The sequence below is a fragment of the Centruroides vittatus genome, unplaced genomic scaffold, assembly GCF_030686945.1.
Source record: "Centruroides vittatus isolate TY-2023 unplaced genomic scaffold, ASM3068694v2 contig_884, whole genome shotgun sequence".
Classification (NCBI taxonomy): domain Eukaryota; kingdom Metazoa; phylum Arthropoda; class Arachnida; order Scorpiones; family Buthidae; genus Centruroides; species Centruroides vittatus.
Genome location: NW_027122576.1, coordinates 2,185,425 through 2,208,417, shown reverse-complemented (window position 1 = coordinate 2,208,417; position 22,993 = coordinate 2,185,425). Strand labels below are relative to the sequence as shown.

Below are 22,993 nucleotides of genomic sequence, written 5' to 3'. Positions count from 1 at the left end.
GATGATAACAATGCCGTTCGGAATTAAAAATCGAGCATTACATAATTCACATATGTTAAAGGTTTGGTTTGTTGTAATATGGCAAGGTAACACGTGGACGATCTGCCAAGGTAAAAGATGCCTTCCGGGAGCACTTCCAATGCAAGGTCTGTATAAGAAGGTCAGGACACGCTCCCGTGATTCTATGCGGCAGCGGCCATGTTGGGGCATATCGATAGAGATCACCACACGTGGGTCGACTATTATTACGTATATACATACTCAAAACGTTAAACAATTGGTTATTCTGTGGCACCTAATTATAAAAGTGAGTCTACCGACCTTCGATTGTTTAGATTTCCTGCAGATAAGCAGAGGAAAGCGAAATTGGTGCAGAACTGCAGACAGGATAAGTGGCAGACAACTGAACATTCTAAACTATGTGAGGATGGTGTATATTATGTATTTTTCTATAGGTACTGTCTTTGAGATGTATACGTGAGCTCACATTAAATTATTTGTTGTTCAGCCTCATTTCGAAGAATCTCAGTTTGAACTGTTAATCTCAACTTTTCTGTCAGTGAGATTACATATTTTTGCCAGAGATATGAACAGTACTTTGAATGTAAAAAAACTGTATGGAAGCAAAAGCTCATTTATGCGTAATTCTGCTGACTTCCGAAAATGGTGTTTTATTATATTTGTATCTTGTGTGTTTACAGAGAAAGAAGTTATATCTCAGATAAGCTCTGTTAAAAATATCATCAAATTGTGTTTAATATTATCCTTTTTGATTAGATTTTATGTAATTAGGAAAATATGACGTTTAAGCCTTTGTAAAGTAAAAAATGTTCATTAATTAAACGTTAGTCCGGTATTTATTTTTTAATGCATTAATATTGTATTGGTAAATGCTTTAAAATAAAATTTTGGATAACTTATGTTATTGCATTACTTTACGAAGTGCTTATATATGTAATTGCATCAGTTTTAGCACCTATTTAATTAGTTTCATTCACGACAGCAAATGATGTGGATGATTGTTTCTTTTAAACTATTTGATCGAAAAGTTGCATAATCATCTGAAATTATCATTATAATTTTGACTGGAAATCACTGGATTTATGCAATTTTAGTTTAATTAATGTCGTATAAAACTGACTGCTCGTACAAGTTTGCTTAAAATATGCGACTCAAAATACCCCAAAATGGCGGCTCAAGAAGTAGGTCACGCGTGTCCTGACCTTCTTGTACAGACCTTGTTCCAATGAGAAATTGGCCTCTATTTAGGCGTTAGACACGCGAAGAAAACGGAAAACTTCAGGTAGCCAGCCTATTGGTCAGGTGCGAACCTGCGACCAACTAGTAGCTTTCGGTGGATACTAGTGAACCTGATACGAAAGGGATTCAATATACGAGGTATGGAAAATTTTGTTATGTATGAGTTTTATATTATAACACAAAATAAATACGAAAGACTATAAAATTGTTTTTTAAAAAATAAATATACTGTACTTTCTGTTTTTCTACATATTAAAACGACAAAATTTAGATGGATATTTTAAATAAGATTTCTAAACATTCTGGTGACTTTCTTCACCACTAACGAAGACATTTATCAGAATATACTGTGCAGTTCTGTACATTATTTCTACATGCAGCATTATCTCTAACAGGTCCGTGCGCAGGATTTTTAAAAGGACGAGGTTTTAAAAAAAAATATTTTTTATAACGTAGTTTATTAATTTTTACAGTACAGTTTTTATAGAGTAACTACAATACAAAGTGTGAGTACTGTAAGGGTAAACTGCAAGAAACCCGGGTGTTTCTAAGCATAGTTTATACTGAAGCATTTCTTTACTTCATTTCTTCATTATGAAAAAAAAATCATCAGGATGTGCTGCGTTTGAAAATTTTATTAAGAATATTGATTTACATTTTTTGTAATTTCAATATCTGTAATATCTAAAGTAAATCTGGCATCCATTTATCATAAATTCATGAAATTTAAATCCTAACATTTCATTTATATTTATAAGAATATTTAAGATATGAATATAGTTTTGGAATTTTTAAAATTTATAATTTATTAAATTTTATAACCGAAGATTAACAAGGAAATTGCAATTAGAAAATATTTGTTATTTCCTAACACAAAATTAATTTTTTAAATGTGTTATTTTTCTATTCAGTTTTTGTCTACTCGATTTAGATAAGTATTAATAATTATAAATATTTAATGATTATAGCCTATTCTTGAGTAGGCTAAAATTGTTAAATATCAATTCGTATCAATTGAATAATGCAGTATCTTATATTATTTAATTAAAATTTATATATTAATATTAATTATTTCTAATAATGTATGAACTGTTAAACTGTTCCTTGGTATGGTTTAAACTATAAATATAATTTAACAAAATTCAATTTAAAAATGGAGTATATTTCTATTAGCTGTAGCCTATAGCCTACAATTTTCAAAATTTACATATATAAATATTGAATGTACTTATTTACTAAACGTATATGTATATTTATTATTATTAAAATTATGTAAATCAAAGTTATAGATTGTTTGAACTTTATTAATAGCCCGTATATCATACCTGCAGCATTACTTTTACACCAATAAAAGTATTAGAATACGTTAAAGAGGATATGAAAGAGATGAGAAGGACTCCACCCCTCTCCGAAAATATAAGACCAATAAAAGAATTAAGTTTCTTTTACCACTTACCAAAAAAAAATTTAATTTATACTTATCACGTTTTTTATGTAAAAAATTAAACTTTAGGGTCCTTCTGTATCCTGATACGAGCCAAATGGCCTAGTTGGCATCCCTTTTATCTCGACCTGCATCAGTTAAATTTGAATATGTATAGGGTGAATCAAAAGTCAGTCAACCATTGTAAAAACTAAATTAAATTTAATTAAGTAACTTAATTAAATTGTACTTTTTTGTTTTCGTCAATTCTGTAAACGGAAAAAAATTGTTCTAAACCCAATACAGGAATCATATACCTGAGCGCACAAAAAATACGGTATATAGACTACTAAATAATCTTCATTTATTACATATATATATATATACATTAATTTATCGTTGAAATTTGGTTCATATTTTTTAAACTGCATGGCCTGATCGACTTAATTTATACTAAAATATTTAATCAGTATCATTTCAATATATTGGCTTTTCCTCGTTAAACTGCGAATTATCGCCTATCTCAAATTTCAATTATTTTCTAAAATTGATAACATATTCTCAATTAATGCCTCTTTTAATGCCTCTTCAGATAATTTTCGATTTAAATTAATCTTCATTATTAATGCAGTCAAGTAAATTAACAGAATGAATGCACGAGTAACATTATATAGGTCTATATTATATCTATCAAACAGCCATTCGCCATTCTTGTAGAATGTTTATCGGAACGAGCAATATAACAAAATTACCTTTCGTGGCATTAATGGCAGATAAAAGCAATTCTCTTCTGGTTTTGTAAAATTGAATAATCGATAGATTAAAACTTTAGATGTATCAAAAACTTCATTTTACTTTTTTAAACTCACTAAACTATCAGATAACGTGCTTTTTTACTCGTACATTGTAATTTTAAAAAGTAATGAAAGTTATATTCTTAATACATTTTACAATAGATACAAGGTCCTTTTACCTTTAGAAAATAAGGTATAAACTCTATTTTATATGATGAAAAGATGTTTTCTTTTTTAACTACGGTGAAAATTTTTCGAAAAGAACTCAATAGAATCCCAAGGCGAAAGATGAGAACTTTACTGTTAAATATTATTAAAAAAAATAATAAATTTATAATTTTATATAATAAAATTTTTTAAAATCCAAAATAAATAAAATTCCGAAACAGTAAGGAAAATATTAAATTTTTCTACAGAAATTTCATAATTCTTACTTATATAACCAGGCATAAAATATGTAAGAGTGCAAATTTCACAAGTAAAAATTGCGTAAAAGAATATTTAAAACATATAAATCTACTTTCTTCGATTAAATATTAATTAATTCTCTTCAACGCAAATAATTAATTAAAGGAGCTACAATAAAACGAACCGACATATTAACCGAATCATCAGAGCTTTATGCTTATTAGCCAACGTTGAAGCTAATTTCGCATCAATCTCGATGCAAAGTTATTGGAAACGAGCAAAAATTATCTCGACATCGTCGTAATGCAGGGCTGCAATTTTAAATCACATTTTAAAATTATTTAATTGAAAATATACGTTCTCCATCTCAAATTAGTAGTGTCTTGCTCCTGTACAATACATCATAATTTTCATGATAATAACAGAGTCGTGTCGGTTATCTAAGTCCATTCTTGGGAAAATTTTTGAATTGAAATCGTATGACTTCCGATCTAGTCCGGAAGTTCCTATACAATTAATCGGGACGTTTTGTTCATAAACATTCCATATCTGGTCTCGACTTTTATATCTAACATTGTTCTCGAGATGACGGAAGGACAGACAGTAGGAATTTATAGGTCTACAATTTTTAAGCTCAAAATATCTGCAAAAAGTAAAATAAAAATCGGGATTCAATATGTGTTTTGTCATTGATTTATTTTCGTTTACGCTCTTCGCTACGATCGAATATTTTTCCGTTTAGACGGGAATTTTATCGCTGTATGAATTTTATTACTAATTTACATGGATCTATATGAAGAATCTCATGAGATCCATAAATCGTAGTTTGGCTGTCGGATTGACTAGACTTTCTCGTATCACTCTCTTATTGTAATGACACTTTATCACGCGATGGAAGTTGCTTTAAAAATAATTAGAACCGATTATAACAAAACTTTGCTTAGTTATAGCCTTCACACGTTTCAGCATTCATTGATATAAGGAATTTCAGTGAAATAATTAAAGCACTTATTACTCTTTATACGACTAGTTAACCGCTTTTAACTAAATTGGTAGTAAACAATTGCAGCACTTTCGCAATGTCTATTATATCTTACGAAACTTTAAACAAGTGCAGATAAGGACAAAAGTTCGACTTTTAAAGAATAAAATAAAAACCAAATAATTAATTAATTATAACTTTTATCTTTATAAATCAATAATTTGAAATTTTCTTCTTAAGTTTTTTCTACTTCGTGTTTTCGTAACTGTTTAAATGATATAAAGTGGACTCTCGATATAGTGAAGTTTCAAAGGATCGAGCCAATTCATTCGCTATATCGAAAGCTGTCTACACGCGTAAACAAAATTTATATATACTGTGGAACCTCCAATAACGACCACCTGTATTCAGCGGCCATTATTCGGATGTTTGACTGTGTATAAATTTACGTACAGTATTTGCATTTAATGCTAGTACGAATGCATTCTGAAACTTTTGCCAGAATATATAAATACTGTAGAGAAACTATTATTAAATGAATAAATAAAAACTGTATTAATAAAAATTTGATATCCAAAAACGAATTAAACGAAGGTTTAATGAATTAATGATTGGTTAGCTCTATAACCTATTTATTCTAATATTTATGATTAATATAGCTTTCAAATCGCTTTAATTATTTTAATCCCTGGAGTGATTTAACAAGAGAGAATTCTGATTCGACTATTGATTTATATTTATTTTGAGAACACGTATTGTTTAATTTCCTACTTATTCCTTTATTTTTAATTAACGTATACTACACAAAGATAAAGCATTTATTTAACAAATAAATTAATATTAAGAAAATATTTTCTAGAAAATTTTGAAAGGAGATTTTAGAAATTATATTCCTAATTAAATTAATATAGATAAATATGTACATAAGAAAATATTGAAAATTTAAATTAATATATTTTCCAGATATTATCTGTAAAATATATTAATTTTAATTATAAATATTTAACTCTTAATCATATAAAAATCAAAAATTAATAATTTAATTTTATGTTTTCAAGAAAAAAATTTGAAAAAATTATTATTATAAATCTAAATTTAATATTTTCTTCGTTAATAATAATATAATTTTTTTTATTAAATTATTTTTGTAGAGAAGAAGAGAAATTTTAATTCGGTTTTACACTCCAAAAGAAATGAATAAATAATAAAAATTCAATTCAATTCGAAATTTAATCCATTTATTTATTTATCCTTTTTATAAAATTTATTTTAATTTTATTTTCCTAAAATTATTGTCTCATTTACTAAATTTCAGAGATAAAATATGATTAAGAAATTAATTCTGACTGTTTTTTTTCCTTTATAGTGAAATAGTCAAACTTCGATTTAGCGCCACTATTTCTTCACCTCTGGTGCTTAATCGAATGTGGTGCTAAATTGAAGCACCTCAAACAAGTCAACCGTCGATATAGTCCCTCTTGAATAGTGCCACCCTCGTAAAGCACTAATGAATGCTTGTAAGCTGATCTCCCCGTGAAGAGGGCCTTTCAGTAACTGTGAAATACTAAATACAAACTATATTGTTCTGCCAAACCACGTGACTTCCGAACGTTCTGACTTCGAACTAAAACCTGTCCTTGGACCTAATTATTATTTATTATTCTTATTTTTTTGTGATACTTCAGTTTAACGCCATACCCGATTTATTACCAATTCCGGAAGAGAAGAAATAGTAGCGATAAGGTTTTTTTTATTAAATATTTATGTACTAGACCCGTTCACGAATACGCTATATCGCTTTTCTTTACGATATAGCGTATATCTCGATATAGTCCCTTTACAAAAGCGCTATATCGAGGTTTTTACTGTATATAAATCGTACCGAAAAGATTTTTACTATAAAAACACTAACTTTATTAGCAGGATTTCGACTGTTTAATTGAGAAAATTTTAAAATTATATTAAAAAAATTAGATGAATAATATTAGCGTAAACAGATAAAATTAAATTTTACTCGTTAAATTTTAGTAATATTCTTAACATAAAACCTTAAAAACTGTATAGTTTCAGCTTTAATCTATCACCTAACTTTTGCAGTTTTAATTTAATTTGTATTAAAAATCTGTATATTAATACGAGGATAATTAAATCAGTGTTCATTAATTCCATTTATCAAGTATTGAAAAATTATTTCCCACATAATAAGTTACTGTACATTTAGAAAATAAAATTTAAATTATAAAATTCATAAAATATTTATTAAAGCACGAAATTAATTAGAACATATAAATTAATTTGCCAAATTTTAATACGTGTATAATCAAATTGTTAAAGGGTAACATATGTAATTTCGAAGCCATTGATAAAGTAGGAATTATTAAATATAAATAATCAATAAACAAATCAACACAATCTTTTATAAATTATTTTGCATTTAATCCTTTTCTCAGATAAAATTACTCTTATAATTTTATTTTATTTTTTTTTAATATTTTAATTTACATATTCTTATATCTTAACTAAGCAAATAATCTCTTTAAATTTTATATTATTTTATATTTTAATTTAAAAAAATATTTTAAGGATTTTTAATATTAATATATTTAAAAACATCGTTTATTTTCATAAAATATGCACGAAATCTTTAATACTCAATGTGAGAATCCATAAATAAATAATATACTAGTAAGATTTATTTTTTATTAGCCAAATTATTGATTTTTTAGAGAATATATTATGCATATGAAAAATGGAAGAGAAATTTAAGAGAAAAATATTCTAAAAAAATTATTTTAGTAGTTTTTCTTTGAAATAATGCAAAATTTTGCTTAAAATTAACAAGGAAATCAGTACACGGTTCTCAATATTGCGCTCGATAGCACACACCTCCTTAATGATCCTTCTTCTTCTTCTTCTTCTTTTTTTATAAATTCGATCGATTTTAATGTTTTGATATGTTTACAAAAGAGAACAAAAATATGGCGGAATTATAGAAATGATAATAAAAATTGTAGTAAATTCCACTATTTTTTCAAATAAATTTACTGTACAGCTGTCATGAAACGTCTCAAATGATCTCGTCAATGGAATCCTTACGAACAGACGATATTGAAACTTTCTTCAATATACTTTGTATTGAAACTTTTACAATATCGTAACTCAAATTTTTAATATACTAACACCGGTTTCGAACATTTGCATTATAGTAAATTATTCGTATTCGTCACGAAAGTCGTGACAGAATGAATCGGTCACAATATAACAAGAAATCAAATTGATCAATCTTAAAAATCACATTTCATAAGAATTATATAAGTCTAAATTATGTAAAAAAAAGAAGAAAATGGCAAATAAATATTTTAATTTCATTATTAATAAAAGCGTAGCCACGTCGCTGCGACGAGAGACGAAACGTATTTTTATATTTATTTGTTAAAATTTAGCCATTTATAAATTATTCTATCGAATAAATTCAATCCCGAGAATAATTTCTTTTTTTAAATGTTTTAAAATTAAGTAATTTTAACGTTAAGTTTATATTACACGACAATTATAAATGGTGACATTTTAAGTCGAAAGGATAAGAAGAATGATTTAATTCCAAGAATAGTTTGCTAATTATGAAACCAAGAATTTAAATTACAAAACTGATTAACCAAGTCAGTAGAAAATATCAAGAAACAGAATTAAAATATTTAAAAATTTAAAAGCATTTAAAGTGACCTCATACTTTTTCATAATATTTCGGATATTTTATTTGCGACATCGATCGATAAAAGCGTGAAATCCCTTTACGCAAACCGTCCTTCACACATGCACATGTTCTACATTTATTGTACAGATACAATACTTCACAATCCTATAAAAACAAGGGTATTCTTTATCAAATTTAACGCCATTAAAAAACGGAGACTGTACAGAATGTTAAAAAAAGTAATTATGAATAACCCGTTATTTAAGTGGACTAATCTAAATATTTACACAAATTATTGACAGATTTATAACAAAAATATATTTTAATCTTATTTAATGCTATATTTTTATGGGTAATAATAAAAATGCCATTAAAAATTTATATAAGGAGGGATGAATCATGTAACGAAAAGTTTCGAGTTTATGATAATTATAACAATTAATCAATATTACTGATAAATTCAGCACAGTCGTACGTATTGTACCTGTGCTGGTGACTTATTACAGGTATAAAAAAAAATTACCTTACCTCTCTTCCGATCTAGCTCTACATCTCAAACTGCAAATATCCGTTTTATCCACACAAGTGACGGACGTTCTCTGACTTAACTGTTTTAGAGACGTGCGAGAACCGGATAGAGAGACAGATGATTCCATGTCTATTGCCATCGGTAATACTCCTTAAACAGAGAAAGATCAACTCCCCAATAGTGAGTTACGAGTGCTGCGCTCTGCTTCAGCTGCCATCTTACTCGCTGCACCAGCTGAGTACTGGCGCTAAGTAGCGTTCTACTCAACAGCGCAGGGTCACTGTATTCTACTACCTTGTAATACACCTATAACCGATCACCTAACCTACATACTGTAGAGAAACCGATAGCTTCCGGTGGAATATTGACATTACTCTCGGCAAAACGAAGCCTTACTATGTCTTATAAAACACAAAAATTTTAAAAATTTATTGGCCAAATGATAAAAATACGCGCGTTATATCCGCATTCGTTAAAGATAATTGCAAATTTATCAGACTTCATAGCAGTTAATAAATTAATAACGTAATAATCAACGTAGAATATATTATAATATAATAAATCCGAATATGGCTCGAGAACAAAAATAAATTTTGGACAATTGCCATTTAGTCTCGGGAATATTCTTCATTTTGCTACATATACTAACGTAAAAATGGGAATAATAATAATAATAATAATAATAACGCATTAAAATATTTTCCATTTTTATAATAATTTAGAATTGTAAAAATAGTTTTCTTTCTTAAAAATTCCATCTAGACACTAATTAATTTGGTGAATTGGAAAAATGCCTAACAGCGAAAGCCACTATTTTATTTTATTTTTGACATTTCCTGGCAACATCTGTTCTGTGTCGTGACGAACAAGTGATGATTTTATTGGTGAATAAATTTCGTATAAAACCCGAATATTTACACGAATAAGTTAACGATAAAAAAAATATGCATATTTACATTATTCGCACCAAAATAAATTTTTCGACGATTAGAATGGCGAAAGATAGCTTTACAGAACCAAATCGGTCTCCTAGGTAACGGATAAACAACAACATCTACGTTTAAACAAAAGCATTTATTTTAAAATGATTTTCGCGTATTTTTACTATTTGCATAATCAATCAACACTTAAAAACGTGAAAAACCGCATCTTCCGACTCTCGCTCGATCAATTTTTTATATTTTTTTCGAGAAAAAAGAATTAAAAAAGTAATTAAAAATTTGAAAAAAATCTTACTGGTCATCCCAAGGAAGGAATACGTTATCGAAATAATAATTCAAATCTGATGTGAATGTGGGTCTTGTTCTCCGGAAGAACATCTTTGTATAAGTTTTGCCAGACTTATTAACGCGAAACTGCGAATCGAAGTTCTTACACGTAAGCTATTATTAAAGATGATGGTTGTACCCATCGCCACTCGTTGTATCGATTAATATTGATAATCGATACGCGTTCGATTCCACGTGTATTACGTGGAAATGCTATGCGAGAAACTTCTTTACCTCGCTCTTAATGAGCAGATTCAGAATATGATCGAGCCCATTGATTATCGCGTATACAAACATCGTTATGCACGATGTAGGTAAGTAGTTCGATAAATATCGGTTAGTTTCTGGATATAATTAGAGAAGTTTGATATAAATATGCGTTAAAAATAAATATTCTTAAATATTTGGGTAATTTAAAATTAATTGTAGACGAATATAAGCGCTATTAACCTAATTTAGAAGAATATATTGTCTAAATGTAGATGTATATAAGCCATAATTAAGAATATCTGTTAGAAAACAGAATTTACACGAATGTCTTATATAAGAAGGTTGTTGAATATAAGATATTCAATAACTTCTTATATAATTTTTAATAGTAAACATAATAAATTATTATCACGTCCATAGCAGGCTCAGATCGCTGGCGTAAAATATTATTTCCCAAGTTTCTAAAGTATATATTCAATTATCTACATTAATTAGTTACATTAACAGTATCATTATACTGTAATCCTTTTCTAACGGTAAACCTCGTTTATAATTAAATTCTTTTCATAATTATAAAACTTTTATTTGATGAAGAGAAAGATAAGAAATTCAAACAGTAAAAGGTAGAGTAGAAGTTATTGATTTATATTTTAATTTAGCAATAATAAAGGAGTTTTTTCTGACATGTTAAAGAGATAAATTTGAGTGGTTTTATATTATTATTATATTTTCTTGACAAGAATATCATAAATGGGAGGGAGAAGATAGTTTATCTATAGAACACACAAGTTAATAAGGGTGTTATTGGAAAAAATTTTGTAGAGAATTTGTAGAAAAAATTTTCAATATTCTACTCACGTATATTTTCTACTTTTTGAGGGCAAAGTTTGTTATAGATAAAACAGACGTGAGCTGAGTATAAGGGTAAAAAATAAGTATCTTTGAAGTTGGAGATGCAAAAAGAAAGGTGTAACGTATTTTTTTTTTTCCTCTTTCAGGTGACAGATGATAGCAGTTTATGATCCGTTTATCATCCATTTATGAGAGATGCAATTTTCCTTTAGGCCTTTATATTCTTGTTTTTCGGAAGACGTATCAGTTAAGGTAGGAATAATACAAATATAGTATATTTTCCTTTAAAATCCACGATTCAAATTGGAGTTTTAACAGCTTAATATTAAAAATGGAGTATATAAAAGTTACAATTTTGATAATTTAAAATACAGTATTATTTATGACCAAAAAAGCATAACAGCGTATAATGAAACCTTTGAGGTATTTCATACGCTCAGTTGATTCCTAACGAAATCCTGTTTTCCATAAAATTTCATTTGAAATAATACACATTAAATCCAAGATTATTATTGACTTAAATAATAAAATAATTGTTAAATAGACCGAAAATTAAAAATTATGCTTAATATTCTAAATTTTCTTTATTAATTAAAAAATAATATTATTTATTTTTATGAAAAATATAAATTAAAATTGTTTATAAGTTACTAAAATATATTTACTATATTAAAGAAAGTTAAAGGTAAAAAAAATTTGAGTACTTGTATTATCTTTCTTTCTATATATATAAATTAATGTTTTCATTGATTTCCCACAATACTCAAAGTTCAAAAAAGGAAAGATAAAAGAAAACAGAAGATATAACATCAATTTAAAAAATAAATTTGACTTATTTTTTCAATTTTTTAGTCAAATATAATGCACACGCCATTTAAAAAATAAACAAGTAAATAAATAAAATCCTAAAAAATATTTAAACTAACAATTATTAGTATGTTTCCATTAAGACGATATAAAGTTCTTAAGCTATTACATTTTCTTCCATTTTTAACAACATCGTAATTACTTTTATAAAAATCATGAAAAATAAATCTATAATACCGTATCATGTGTATGTTATAATTATCTTACTTTTTATGAAAGCTTTATTATGTAATGGCAAATTATCTTATACTCGAATTAAGCCACTCTTAACTGAGACTTCAATCCTGTAGTATTATTTTTCTTACAGTCGTTATTACAATAGCTAAAATGGATCAACAGAGAAATGATCAAATAATACATTTGAATAACATGATATAAATCATTTGATTGTGTAACTATCAGAATGATTGAAGACTGACTCGGATTATCCGATCTTAAAATTGTTTTCTTGAAAAAAATATGTTTTATTGTGACAGTAAAAACTACCAAAAGAGAAAAAAGATGGTAATTTATTGAATGTATCTCAATTTTGAATATATATTCTTTGAATAATTTGTTTTTGTATCGTTTCAACTTTTTTTCAATTGTAATTATTTTTATGTATAATAATATATAAAGTTTAAGATAAAATAAAGTAAGTACGAGGTATATAACAGAATATTAGAATTAAATAAATAATAGTTTATTGCGAATAAACTATTATTTATTTAATTGCATGTAACAAGGTTTTATGTATAAAACCTTACTGTAAGGGAGTAACAGACTTTAGGAAAATGTTATTAGTAATAATTAACTAATTATAATATATATATTTTAATAAGCACTTTCACAAGAGAGGCCCACCAGTGGCCAAGTGGTTAACACCTGAAACAGTTAGTTGGCCACGTGGACTTTTCCGAATTTTCTTCAGGGTGTTTAACAACCTAAATAGAGCCAGTTTCCCCTAGAACAGGGATGGCGAACCTATGGCACGCGTGTCCAAAGTGGCACGTAAGAGAAATCATCTGGCACGTAATGTATCATATGACTTCTGTCCTTTTCAATCATCCTTTCTGTTTATCACCTGATCATCCCTTGTCAGATTGCTCTTTTGTTGAGTTGACTTATTCCATCAATCCTGAATCAAGAGATGAACAACAGACATTCTAATTTATATTAAAGATAGTTTGTTAATATATATATTAAATTAATAATAAAAATAAATTTTTATGTTAATATAATAAAAAAAAGTTATATTTTTATCTGTGAAAATATGAAACGGGTAAAAAATTGATTTTCTCGAAAGCTTCAATACAATAAAAGATCACGATTTAAAGATTTATCACCTTTCAAATTTCAGTTAGATAGAAATTGAAGTAAAACTGAAAATTCCAAATGATATTTTTCTAAAAGTAAAATCTTTACCTCAAGAAAGTTTTAATGGAATATTTTTGATTTTCGTTATATAATGTATCAAGTTTGAATAATATTTTCCATTTGAAAATTCCAAACTAAATAAATATATAAAATATTATTTAAAAAATAATTTTTTTTTCTGTAAAAATACATTTTATGCAGTTATTGTAGTACCTCAAATTTAAATTTTCAAATCAGCCAATAGGCACGTTTCGTTTCAAAATATAACTTCTAGCGCCATCTGCAGTGAAATTTTATTAATTAATTACAATTAAATTTCAGCTTTCAAATCAACCAATAGGCAAGCGTCGTTTTAAAATTGAGTTTCTAGAGCCATCTGTGATAAAAATTTGTAATACTTTATTAAGATTTATTAATTAATTTTCTTAAATTTATATGATAATTTTGCGTTGTATATATTTATTCATTGTTAATTTTATTTGTTAATAAATGAAAATTTTAAAATAAAATGCCATGAATGATGAAACCGCAAATGGAGCTCGTTAGTATCGACTACCTAAGCGATATAATTGTAATTAAGAGAATGGTCTTTAAAATTTTCGAAATAATAGGATTAAATCCTGAGATTAATCTTCCTAAAGAATATTTAAGAGGCGGATTATTGGGATTAAGTACAGAAAATCCCCATTTCTTAATTGGGACATTAAATTTTAATCGAATTTTTTCTTTAAAATTACAATTTTTAAAACTATTTTTTCAATTGTAATTTTTAAAGAAAGGATTCGAGAATTTAACGATTTTATAGCCACTCTGTGTCTATATTATAAATATACTAGCAAGTAGGCCCGGCGTTGCTCGGGCAAAAGTAACGATAGCGAAGATTAAGATTATTACATTATAGTCACAAAAAATGAGTAATTTCATCAACGAACTAAGTTTTTCTAAAGAAAGATCGAATTTGAAAATCGAATGTTTTAATATTGTTCGATTTTCACGACGTGTTCTGATTATATCCTTCGATTTTCATCGAATGTTCTAAAGAAAAAAGGTCAAGAAAAACCGAACTAATCTGTTTAAATTTGAAATTCGAATATGTTCCAACATATTACTCTTTTTCTTTTTTCTTTTTTTTTCCAGCGCCCGTAAATCTCGCACGTCGCTTTCTCTTGTTCTCCATTGTTACTTAACACTTCCATTGTTACTTAATACTTTGGAACTTATATCTGGTACCCTATCTGTGCACCAAATTTCAACTTTCAACTCCTAACCGTTTTAGCGAATATTAAGATTATTACGTTATAGTACCTTACCTGTTTTCACAGAATGCAAGAATTGAGTCTTCCCTGTTACCAGACTAAATACAGAATTTTTAGATAGGTCTAAAAATATGTTCGATTTCGAAAAAACTGCATCTGCGTCTTGTACTTCGCTTTCTTTTAACACTTCCATTGTTACGTAACACTTCCATCGTTGATGGAAGTGTTAAGACTTAATCCTGTCCCTCTCCCCGTGGGGAGGAATTTCGAAAAATCCCTTCTTAGCGTGCGTTCTCGTGACGTACCCTAACTGTGTACCAAATTTCAACTTTCAACTCCTAACCGTTTGGACACGTCTCGATAATGTATATAAAAGCTTTAATCCCCCGTGGGGAGGAATTTCGAAAAATCCCTTCTTAGTGTGCGTTTTCGTGACGTACCCTAACTGTCTACTAAATTTCAACTTTCAACTCCTAATCGTTTGGGCTCTGCGCTGATTATTATTATTATCAACTCGTCTCGATTATACATATAGATACTTGTAGGACCGAAATAAAAAGAGATGTAGTTTCATTCCTTAATGTATTTACGCAGAAATTATTTGTTGAACTTATAAAATACTTTATTAAACATTTTTAAAAATTTTATTACTTAGTTTAAATTAACTCAAAAAGTAACTAAAGTTACTTATAAAGTCTGAGCAAGATGAGGCTCAGATTAGCAACGAATGTGGAATCTCATCTCTTTCCGAAAGCCATAAAAATTCATGACAAATTCATACCAATGAAAAATAATTCGATTATCGAAATCATTTCAAATACCTGGAATTATTTTGAATCATTCGGATGATTTACCTCGGTCCTTTTCATACTTTTTAGCCTCATAAAAGAAAAATTCGCCCATAAAGTTGCAAAAATCTCTTAGCCTACAATCGAAATTTCACATAAAAGTTATTTTCGCCTCTAAAATATTTCCTCTCTTCCACAAATGGGCGATATTTTTCCATTGGGAAACAGGTACCAGATATCAAGTGATGCCTTATCCCTTGTGAAAAAGTGCCCACCAGTGGACAAGTAGATAAAACCACTAAAACACTGGTTGTGTCCTGGTTCGCGCCTCTCTAACGGGCTGGCCACTTGGAATTTTTCGGGTTTTATTCACGTCTGACACCCAAATAGGAGTTAGTTTTTCATATAAAGTCCTCCCGGAAGGCATCCTTCTTGATAGATCACTCACATGCTACATTATCTTATCCCACCGCCCCATTCTGCTTGTAGAAAAACAATGACTAATTAAGAGTCATTTAGATTATCTATCATGATTTGTTCTTATGGTAGACAATTGATAACAATTTCAGATTTTAAGCATATTTAAATAAAAACGATTTAATAAATTTAAAAATTAACGTAATATATTAAATAAATAAGTCACTTTTTGATGAATTTAAAGCACTACATTATTAAAAATTGAATGTTATGAACTAATGAAGTCCACGTTTTTATGCTTAACTTAGAAAAACGTAAAACAATTACATAATTTTAGCATTAAACAACTGAGAAATTGCAAGAATTTAGTTGAAAAAAGTAATTTTACAGATTTGTACAGTTCATTCGTCACTCGAATCAACCGTTCAAATCTCGATATAGTTATCGTTCGATTATAAAAATGGTTTAAATCAGTGATGAGCAAACTTTTCAGCATAAGGGCCACATATATACATTTTTTCTTATGGAGTTGCAGGCTTTTAAGTCTGGGATGAAAAACATTTTGAAGTATGTTGATACTCCAACACATTCCATAACAGCTAATGCACTAGGTAATAAAATAATATATATAATATATTCCAATATTATGTGAACTAGTAATATTCAATTTATTCTAATCTTTTTTTACTGTTAAGTTCAGTTTAGTTTAGTTATTCTTCATTATGAATATCAGCTTAGTTAGGGTTGAATAATGGCACGAGACAGAAAATAGGAAAATAAAATTACGTTTAAAAGCCCCGAGGGCAGTAAGCGCCTGGGGAGCCGCAGGTTGCTCTTCACTAGTTTAAATGAATTTATCACTAATATATAAAAAAAAGTCAATAAAATTAAACAAAAACAGATTTTTTAAATCTCTTCTGAAAAGAAAATTCATATAAAAGATTAAATTTTGGGTCTCTTTATGTCAGACACTAAGTGCAGACATTGAGAAGTGCCAATAGAGCACCCGTCTAACTGGATCTGTATACATATTCGTTAAACTTAAATTATTTTCTCTTAAAAATATTATATAAATATATCAGAAAAAAATAATATTGTATTTTAAATAAAAGAAAACAACGTTTAAAGGGGTGAGAGTAGTTAAAGGTAAACTACAAGACATTAATGAAGTCTGCAAAATATTTATATAAATATAAAAACACCTTACCTTACAAAAAACAACATGTTCCGAATTCGAACACAATTTACCTGCCGAGGGCTCATAAATAGAGCCGAAAAACGATTGTAAAGAAAATTTAAATACCCCAGTGGTAAGCTGTTTTTATATTTAGTTAAAATAGAAGCTGGGTTAGAATGTATTGTTAAAATATTTATGTTTAATATATAATTTTTTCGGTGTATTAAATCAGAAAATTGTATGTAAGTTTCCAGTTTTTAAATTACATTTACGAAAAATAAGCTATAAAAAATATTATTAAATTGAAAGCGAGATTAATTTACCCAACTATAAATAGAAAATATATCTCTCTACAGGAAAATCAAACTTAATTAAACCTTTAAGAAATATTTTAAACATAAAAAAAGAAAATATTCTTTCAGGAGTCAATAAAAGACGAAAACTCTGCAGGGATTTTCTTTGGTTTAACTTCACGTTGTAAGGTTTATGTTATTTCTTTCAAAAAAGGAGAGAAAATTAAAGTTTTGGGAATAAATATCTTTAAGGAAAATCAAGTTTTATCTGATAAAATCACATTCTAACTTTTCACAATTAAATGAGAAATTGAATGGTTAATCTATATTACATCGGTTGTAATTTATACCACGTTGCATTTGATACAAATACGATCAATAACGATGTATAGAAAACCGATAGCTTCTGTTCTTTCTAAGCAGATCAGTGTAGTGATTATTCTCTTATCCAGATTACATAAGGACATCTATTCTTCTATATATCGTGTTCTGTGGTCTGGAAGGAAATGATAATAAGTCTTTTAATAATTCTACTGTATTTGGTGGAATATTTTTAGGTACTATCTGTACCTAAAAATTAGCTACTATCTGTACCTGGGTTTCTGCCTAGGGCCTCATGTTTTTACGAGCCTCAGTCTTGGTGCAATATTAGAAATCCATTACTAAAAAGGATCTTAAGCGTTGTACAAAATTAACGTGAGATAAGGACTTAATACAAACTTAAAGAGGCTTCTTGAGTTTTCACGTTTATTTAACATCTCACACAACAAAAAGACCTTATTGATTATACTCCTACGAAAATAAAATTGAATTATTTATTCATTAGACGACCTTGTATGAAAGGTATTAAATATAAAAAAAATTTACAAGTAAAAAATATCGTAAATTTGAATAACTTTTCTCTTTTATTCGCGGAACCTTTACGGGCCCTGGGGTCTCCCTGATCTTCTCTATTGCTTCTAACGTAACGATCGCGGTTCCCCATATTATCACTTGAGATTACATAATTTGAATTCATAGACTTTATAATTATATAGATTTTGGGCTCCTGTATGGACCCAAATTTAGGGCGTCCTTTCGTCGGCACTGTTTATTCATAAGTAATAATTAAAATATAAATTGTAATATACGAAATTAATGTTTGTAATTGCTACTTGAGTAAAAACCAAAATAAAAACAAAACAACTTCCTGAAAATGATCATCTTTTTAATATTAATTAAATGGAAAGAAAATTGAAACTGAACTACGAAATTGGAACTGAAGCATTCCAATAACAGAATACAAAAATTCAAAATCAAAAAATGTAAATAACCAACGAATAACACACAAAAATATAAAAATAAAATTAAAACAAAAATTAAATAATTAAGGGAATAACATAAAATAATTAAAGCGTAAAAAATACATAAATGTAAAATTAAATCATTTTTAACAGTCTAAATATAATAGGCTAATAATAAAATCTTTGATAAGGAAAGTATTAAATTTAATGTTTAATGTTATCTATATCACAACATTAGCACAAGTTCAATCAATCTTTTGGACGCGGTTATGACAGATTATTGATTTTATACGTTACTTTTCCGACCTGTTGATCGCCTGGCGTTGAAAAATGCCAGATCTTGTCATGATAACGGTTAAAAATCATTCAGTTTTTTTATGCAACAATCTCAAATGTTTAAGAATTGTACAAATGTCATTATCATGGCCGAATATTATTTAAAACATTTGTACTATGGTGAACATCTGTTATGTATTATTCGACATTTCACTGGTTACTATAGAGATTACTCCGTAACGAGTAATATATCGAATACAATTCAACAGGCTATTTTTATTACATACGTATTCGCATATATTTTTTGATTAATAATTTATAAGCAAACATTGCAATAAATATTTTTAACGCCTTAAAACTGAATAAAATTTTAAACTTTTTAACATTAAAAATAAATATTTCTTGTGAAAGTTTTAGACTTTGTTGACAGATGGCAGCACAGTCGTCATTACTAACAAGATTGCCAATTATAATTATGTTTAATATTTTTTAAATTTACGTTTATATTTTTGGTGTCCGTAATTTAACTCCTACAGTAATTTGAAGTTGTTAATTGCCTTGCTAACTAATTATGAATTAATTAACATTCAGTTTATTCGGTTTGTCTAATTAAATCACAATTGGACCATTTCCTTAATTGCGAGCCTAAAAATAAAGACAAGTTGATTGCGAGCCTAAAGATAAAGACAAGTTGAGTGTTTGCGAGCCTAAAAATAAAGACAAGTTGTGACATTAAAAAACTCAATTTAGTGCATTTTGTATCATTTTTTATTGCTAAAATTCCAGAGAAAATATTATACAACCGTAACTGTGTGCTACTGTGTTTCGACCTTCATTGTTTAATTCATTATCATAATAAAACACACTCGAGATGGAGGGGAGAAACTATCACGAAACTTCTCCAATATACACCTTTATCGATTTTAGTAAATTAACTTAACATTTAATCTCACATTTCTATAGAAAATTCAATTATCTTTTAAAAATATTCAAACTTTAAGCGGTTTATAAACAATTAAATATTATTAGTAACAAAGAAAATAAATTGCAATTAAAAATGATAATTTATAACGCCCAATTTAAATTATGTTAAAAAATATAGTGGCAAGGTTTAAAAAAAAAACATGGCGGAAAATGCTACCATAGTAACAATGGAGAAGAGAGGAATATAAGAAAGAAAAACTCACCTCTGCCCATCGTCTCCGTAAGCAAAGTCACCTAATATAAGATCTCTTAACCGATATCTCGGTGGTAAAGGAGGCACTGCGCTGTTATTGTTTTGGGTATTCATGTTGGCTAAGGTTGTATGTGCTATCTTCGAAATCGGCTTTTGTAACTGCAACACCGGTTGCTGATTATGGTCTCTACGCCATGCTTCCACTGGTGTGTATGGTCTTGAAGCTGACTCGCGTACCCAAGGCATTTGACGATAGGATGAACCTATTTATGGATAAATATTAGTGGGTTGGGTTCGTTTGCATAATATATATTATATTACAGTACTTATATACATACTGAATTTATAATATATATATAGAATAGCACACGTTTATACTATAAAATACAACAGATGTTTTTAATTTTTCAATATTCAAATATGTAAAAACATGTATTTGTAAATGGTAGAACAGTGTCGTGTACTGTACAATTTATATAAATAAAGCTTATTAAAATATTATAGACTTTAAAACTTTCATTCTATTTTTAAGTTTATATAATAAAGTATAATGTACTAGTTTCTTTTATCACAAGTTTCTAGATATTCCTTTATATATTATTAAGTATAAAAGATTTAACAGACTACTTTTAAGCCGAAAAATATTGTTTTTACCTTAAATATAAACGTTTGATAGGATAAAATTTTATATGTCAAACCTACTCAAATAATACATCACAATGGTATTTCTGTTATCTCAATTTTGAAAACGTTTTCAAAAGTATCAATTTATAGAACCGAATATAGGATAATAAAGAAAACACCTTAGATGAAAAGAAATGAATACAAAAATCTTATGGTTAGGAGTGTATATATTAATATTCAGATTAAATTATTTAAAGGAAAATGTATCTTTGATAAAATACAAAAATACAGAAAGATTTTTTCTGTATTTTTATCAAAGATACATTTTACAGAAAGTAAAATACAGAAAGAAAAAGTCTTTCTTTCTGTATTTTCGTGTAAAATGTGAGAATAAGGTAGATTTTCAATCCGTAAATCAATATGAAATTTTATAAAAAAGATATTTGATTGTAACTGTAGTTTCTACTTAGATAAAAAAAAAACAAAGCTTATTTTGATTTTAAAAATAATCATTGTTTTCATTGTCAATTTTATTTTACCTGTATTAAAAGTATTTACATTATTTTGAAAATATTATAATTAAATTTGAATATATATATATATATATATATATATATATTCGGCAGCATTTTAATTTGTAAGAATTAGGATCCGAGAGGAATGAGTGGACCCGAATAATCACGAACTTTCTGAAAACCATAAAAAATGTATAAGTAATATCATTATAACAGATTTTTCATCATTTATCAAAAGAAGTGTAATTTATATCACTTTAGTATCGTGTTTTTTTAGATAAAAGATTAAATTTGGGGAGTTTTTCTGCCTCGCGGGACCCGAGCCAAATAAACCCACCGACTCCCCTCTATTCGGTCCTAGTAAAAATATAACAGTCAAATTTACATTAGAATATAAGTTAAACTTAAATCATAACTATAAATTTCACTTTAAATCAGAAATTCAGAACTATCATTTTATGTTTTAAATAATAAATTTAAAGTAATAGACTTTATAAATTTAGTCTACAGCATACTGTAGTTTATTTATACAATATTTTATATTTTATACCTGTAAAATAATAATTTATTTTGCTGAATTTAATTTTTTAAATATAATTTACTGATTTATTAATTAAAATTGATGATGGTTATTAACTTATTATTGTAAATTGATATATTAGAAGCTCGAATAACCAAAAAAAAAAAAAACCCTTGATTTGCATTATATAAGGAAAAAAAGATAATAAGTATTTTTTCAGAATCAATTAATGTAATTACATATTTATTGTCTAATTAATACAAAGTATAATATTAACAATCAATAAAGAATATTTAAAGTAACATTTGGCATACATTTATAATTCATTTGTAACAGTAACCGGATATTAACGAAACAGGAGTAAATTTTCATAAATGAATAATATTTAATTTAATTTTCTAAATATATTTTGTTTAATTCAATTCAAATTGTAAATTTATAAATAATTAATTTTTCTTCGATGCTGTGAAGAAATATTTGAATATTCTTTAGCTGTTTTTGTTCTGAATTTACTTACTAATCTACATTACAATAAGCTAACTTTTTTTATTAACTTGTTTGAAATCAATAATAAAGTTTTCGATTTAAAAAAAAATATTTTTTTCCAAAATTTTAATTAAAAGATAATATTTTAAGTATCTGAGTAATTCTTAGAAATTCATGGGAAAATTTTGAAAAAGAAACCATTTTTCTTAGTAACATATCTTGCAATATTTTAAAATAGTAAGTCTACAAATATCAGGAAGTGTTTATAATCTTATTTAGCTAAATATTTGTTTTTAAACATATACGCTTATATTTAAAGTCAACAATTATTTTTGGAAAGAGAATAGTATTAATAATACGAAGATTATATTATCTTTTTCACAGGTTTCATGTTACATATATAAATTTCAAGTTATTTTAAATCAATTTTCTATATTATAAAACAACTTTGCAAACGATTATTGTTCGTACGTTGATTTGTTTTTATGCAGATTTCAAGTCGATATGTTACTTTTTCTTATTATATAAATAATTCTGA

General features: G+C 27.2%; 1 protein-coding gene across 1 annotated transcript in view; it reads right to left on the bottom strand.

Annotated features, from left to right (window-relative positions):
* Positions 1-22,993, bottom strand: part of SLO2 (slowpoke 2) — a 64,036-nt gene that overhangs the window by 25,800 nt on the left and 15,243 nt on the right. Inside the window, exon 2 of the mRNA XM_067280498.1 lies at positions 20,321-20,573. Within this exon, the coding sequence (XP_067136599.1) occupies positions 20,321-20,573 (253 nt within the window). The remainder of the gene's footprint in view (positions 1-20,320; positions 20,574-22,993) is intronic.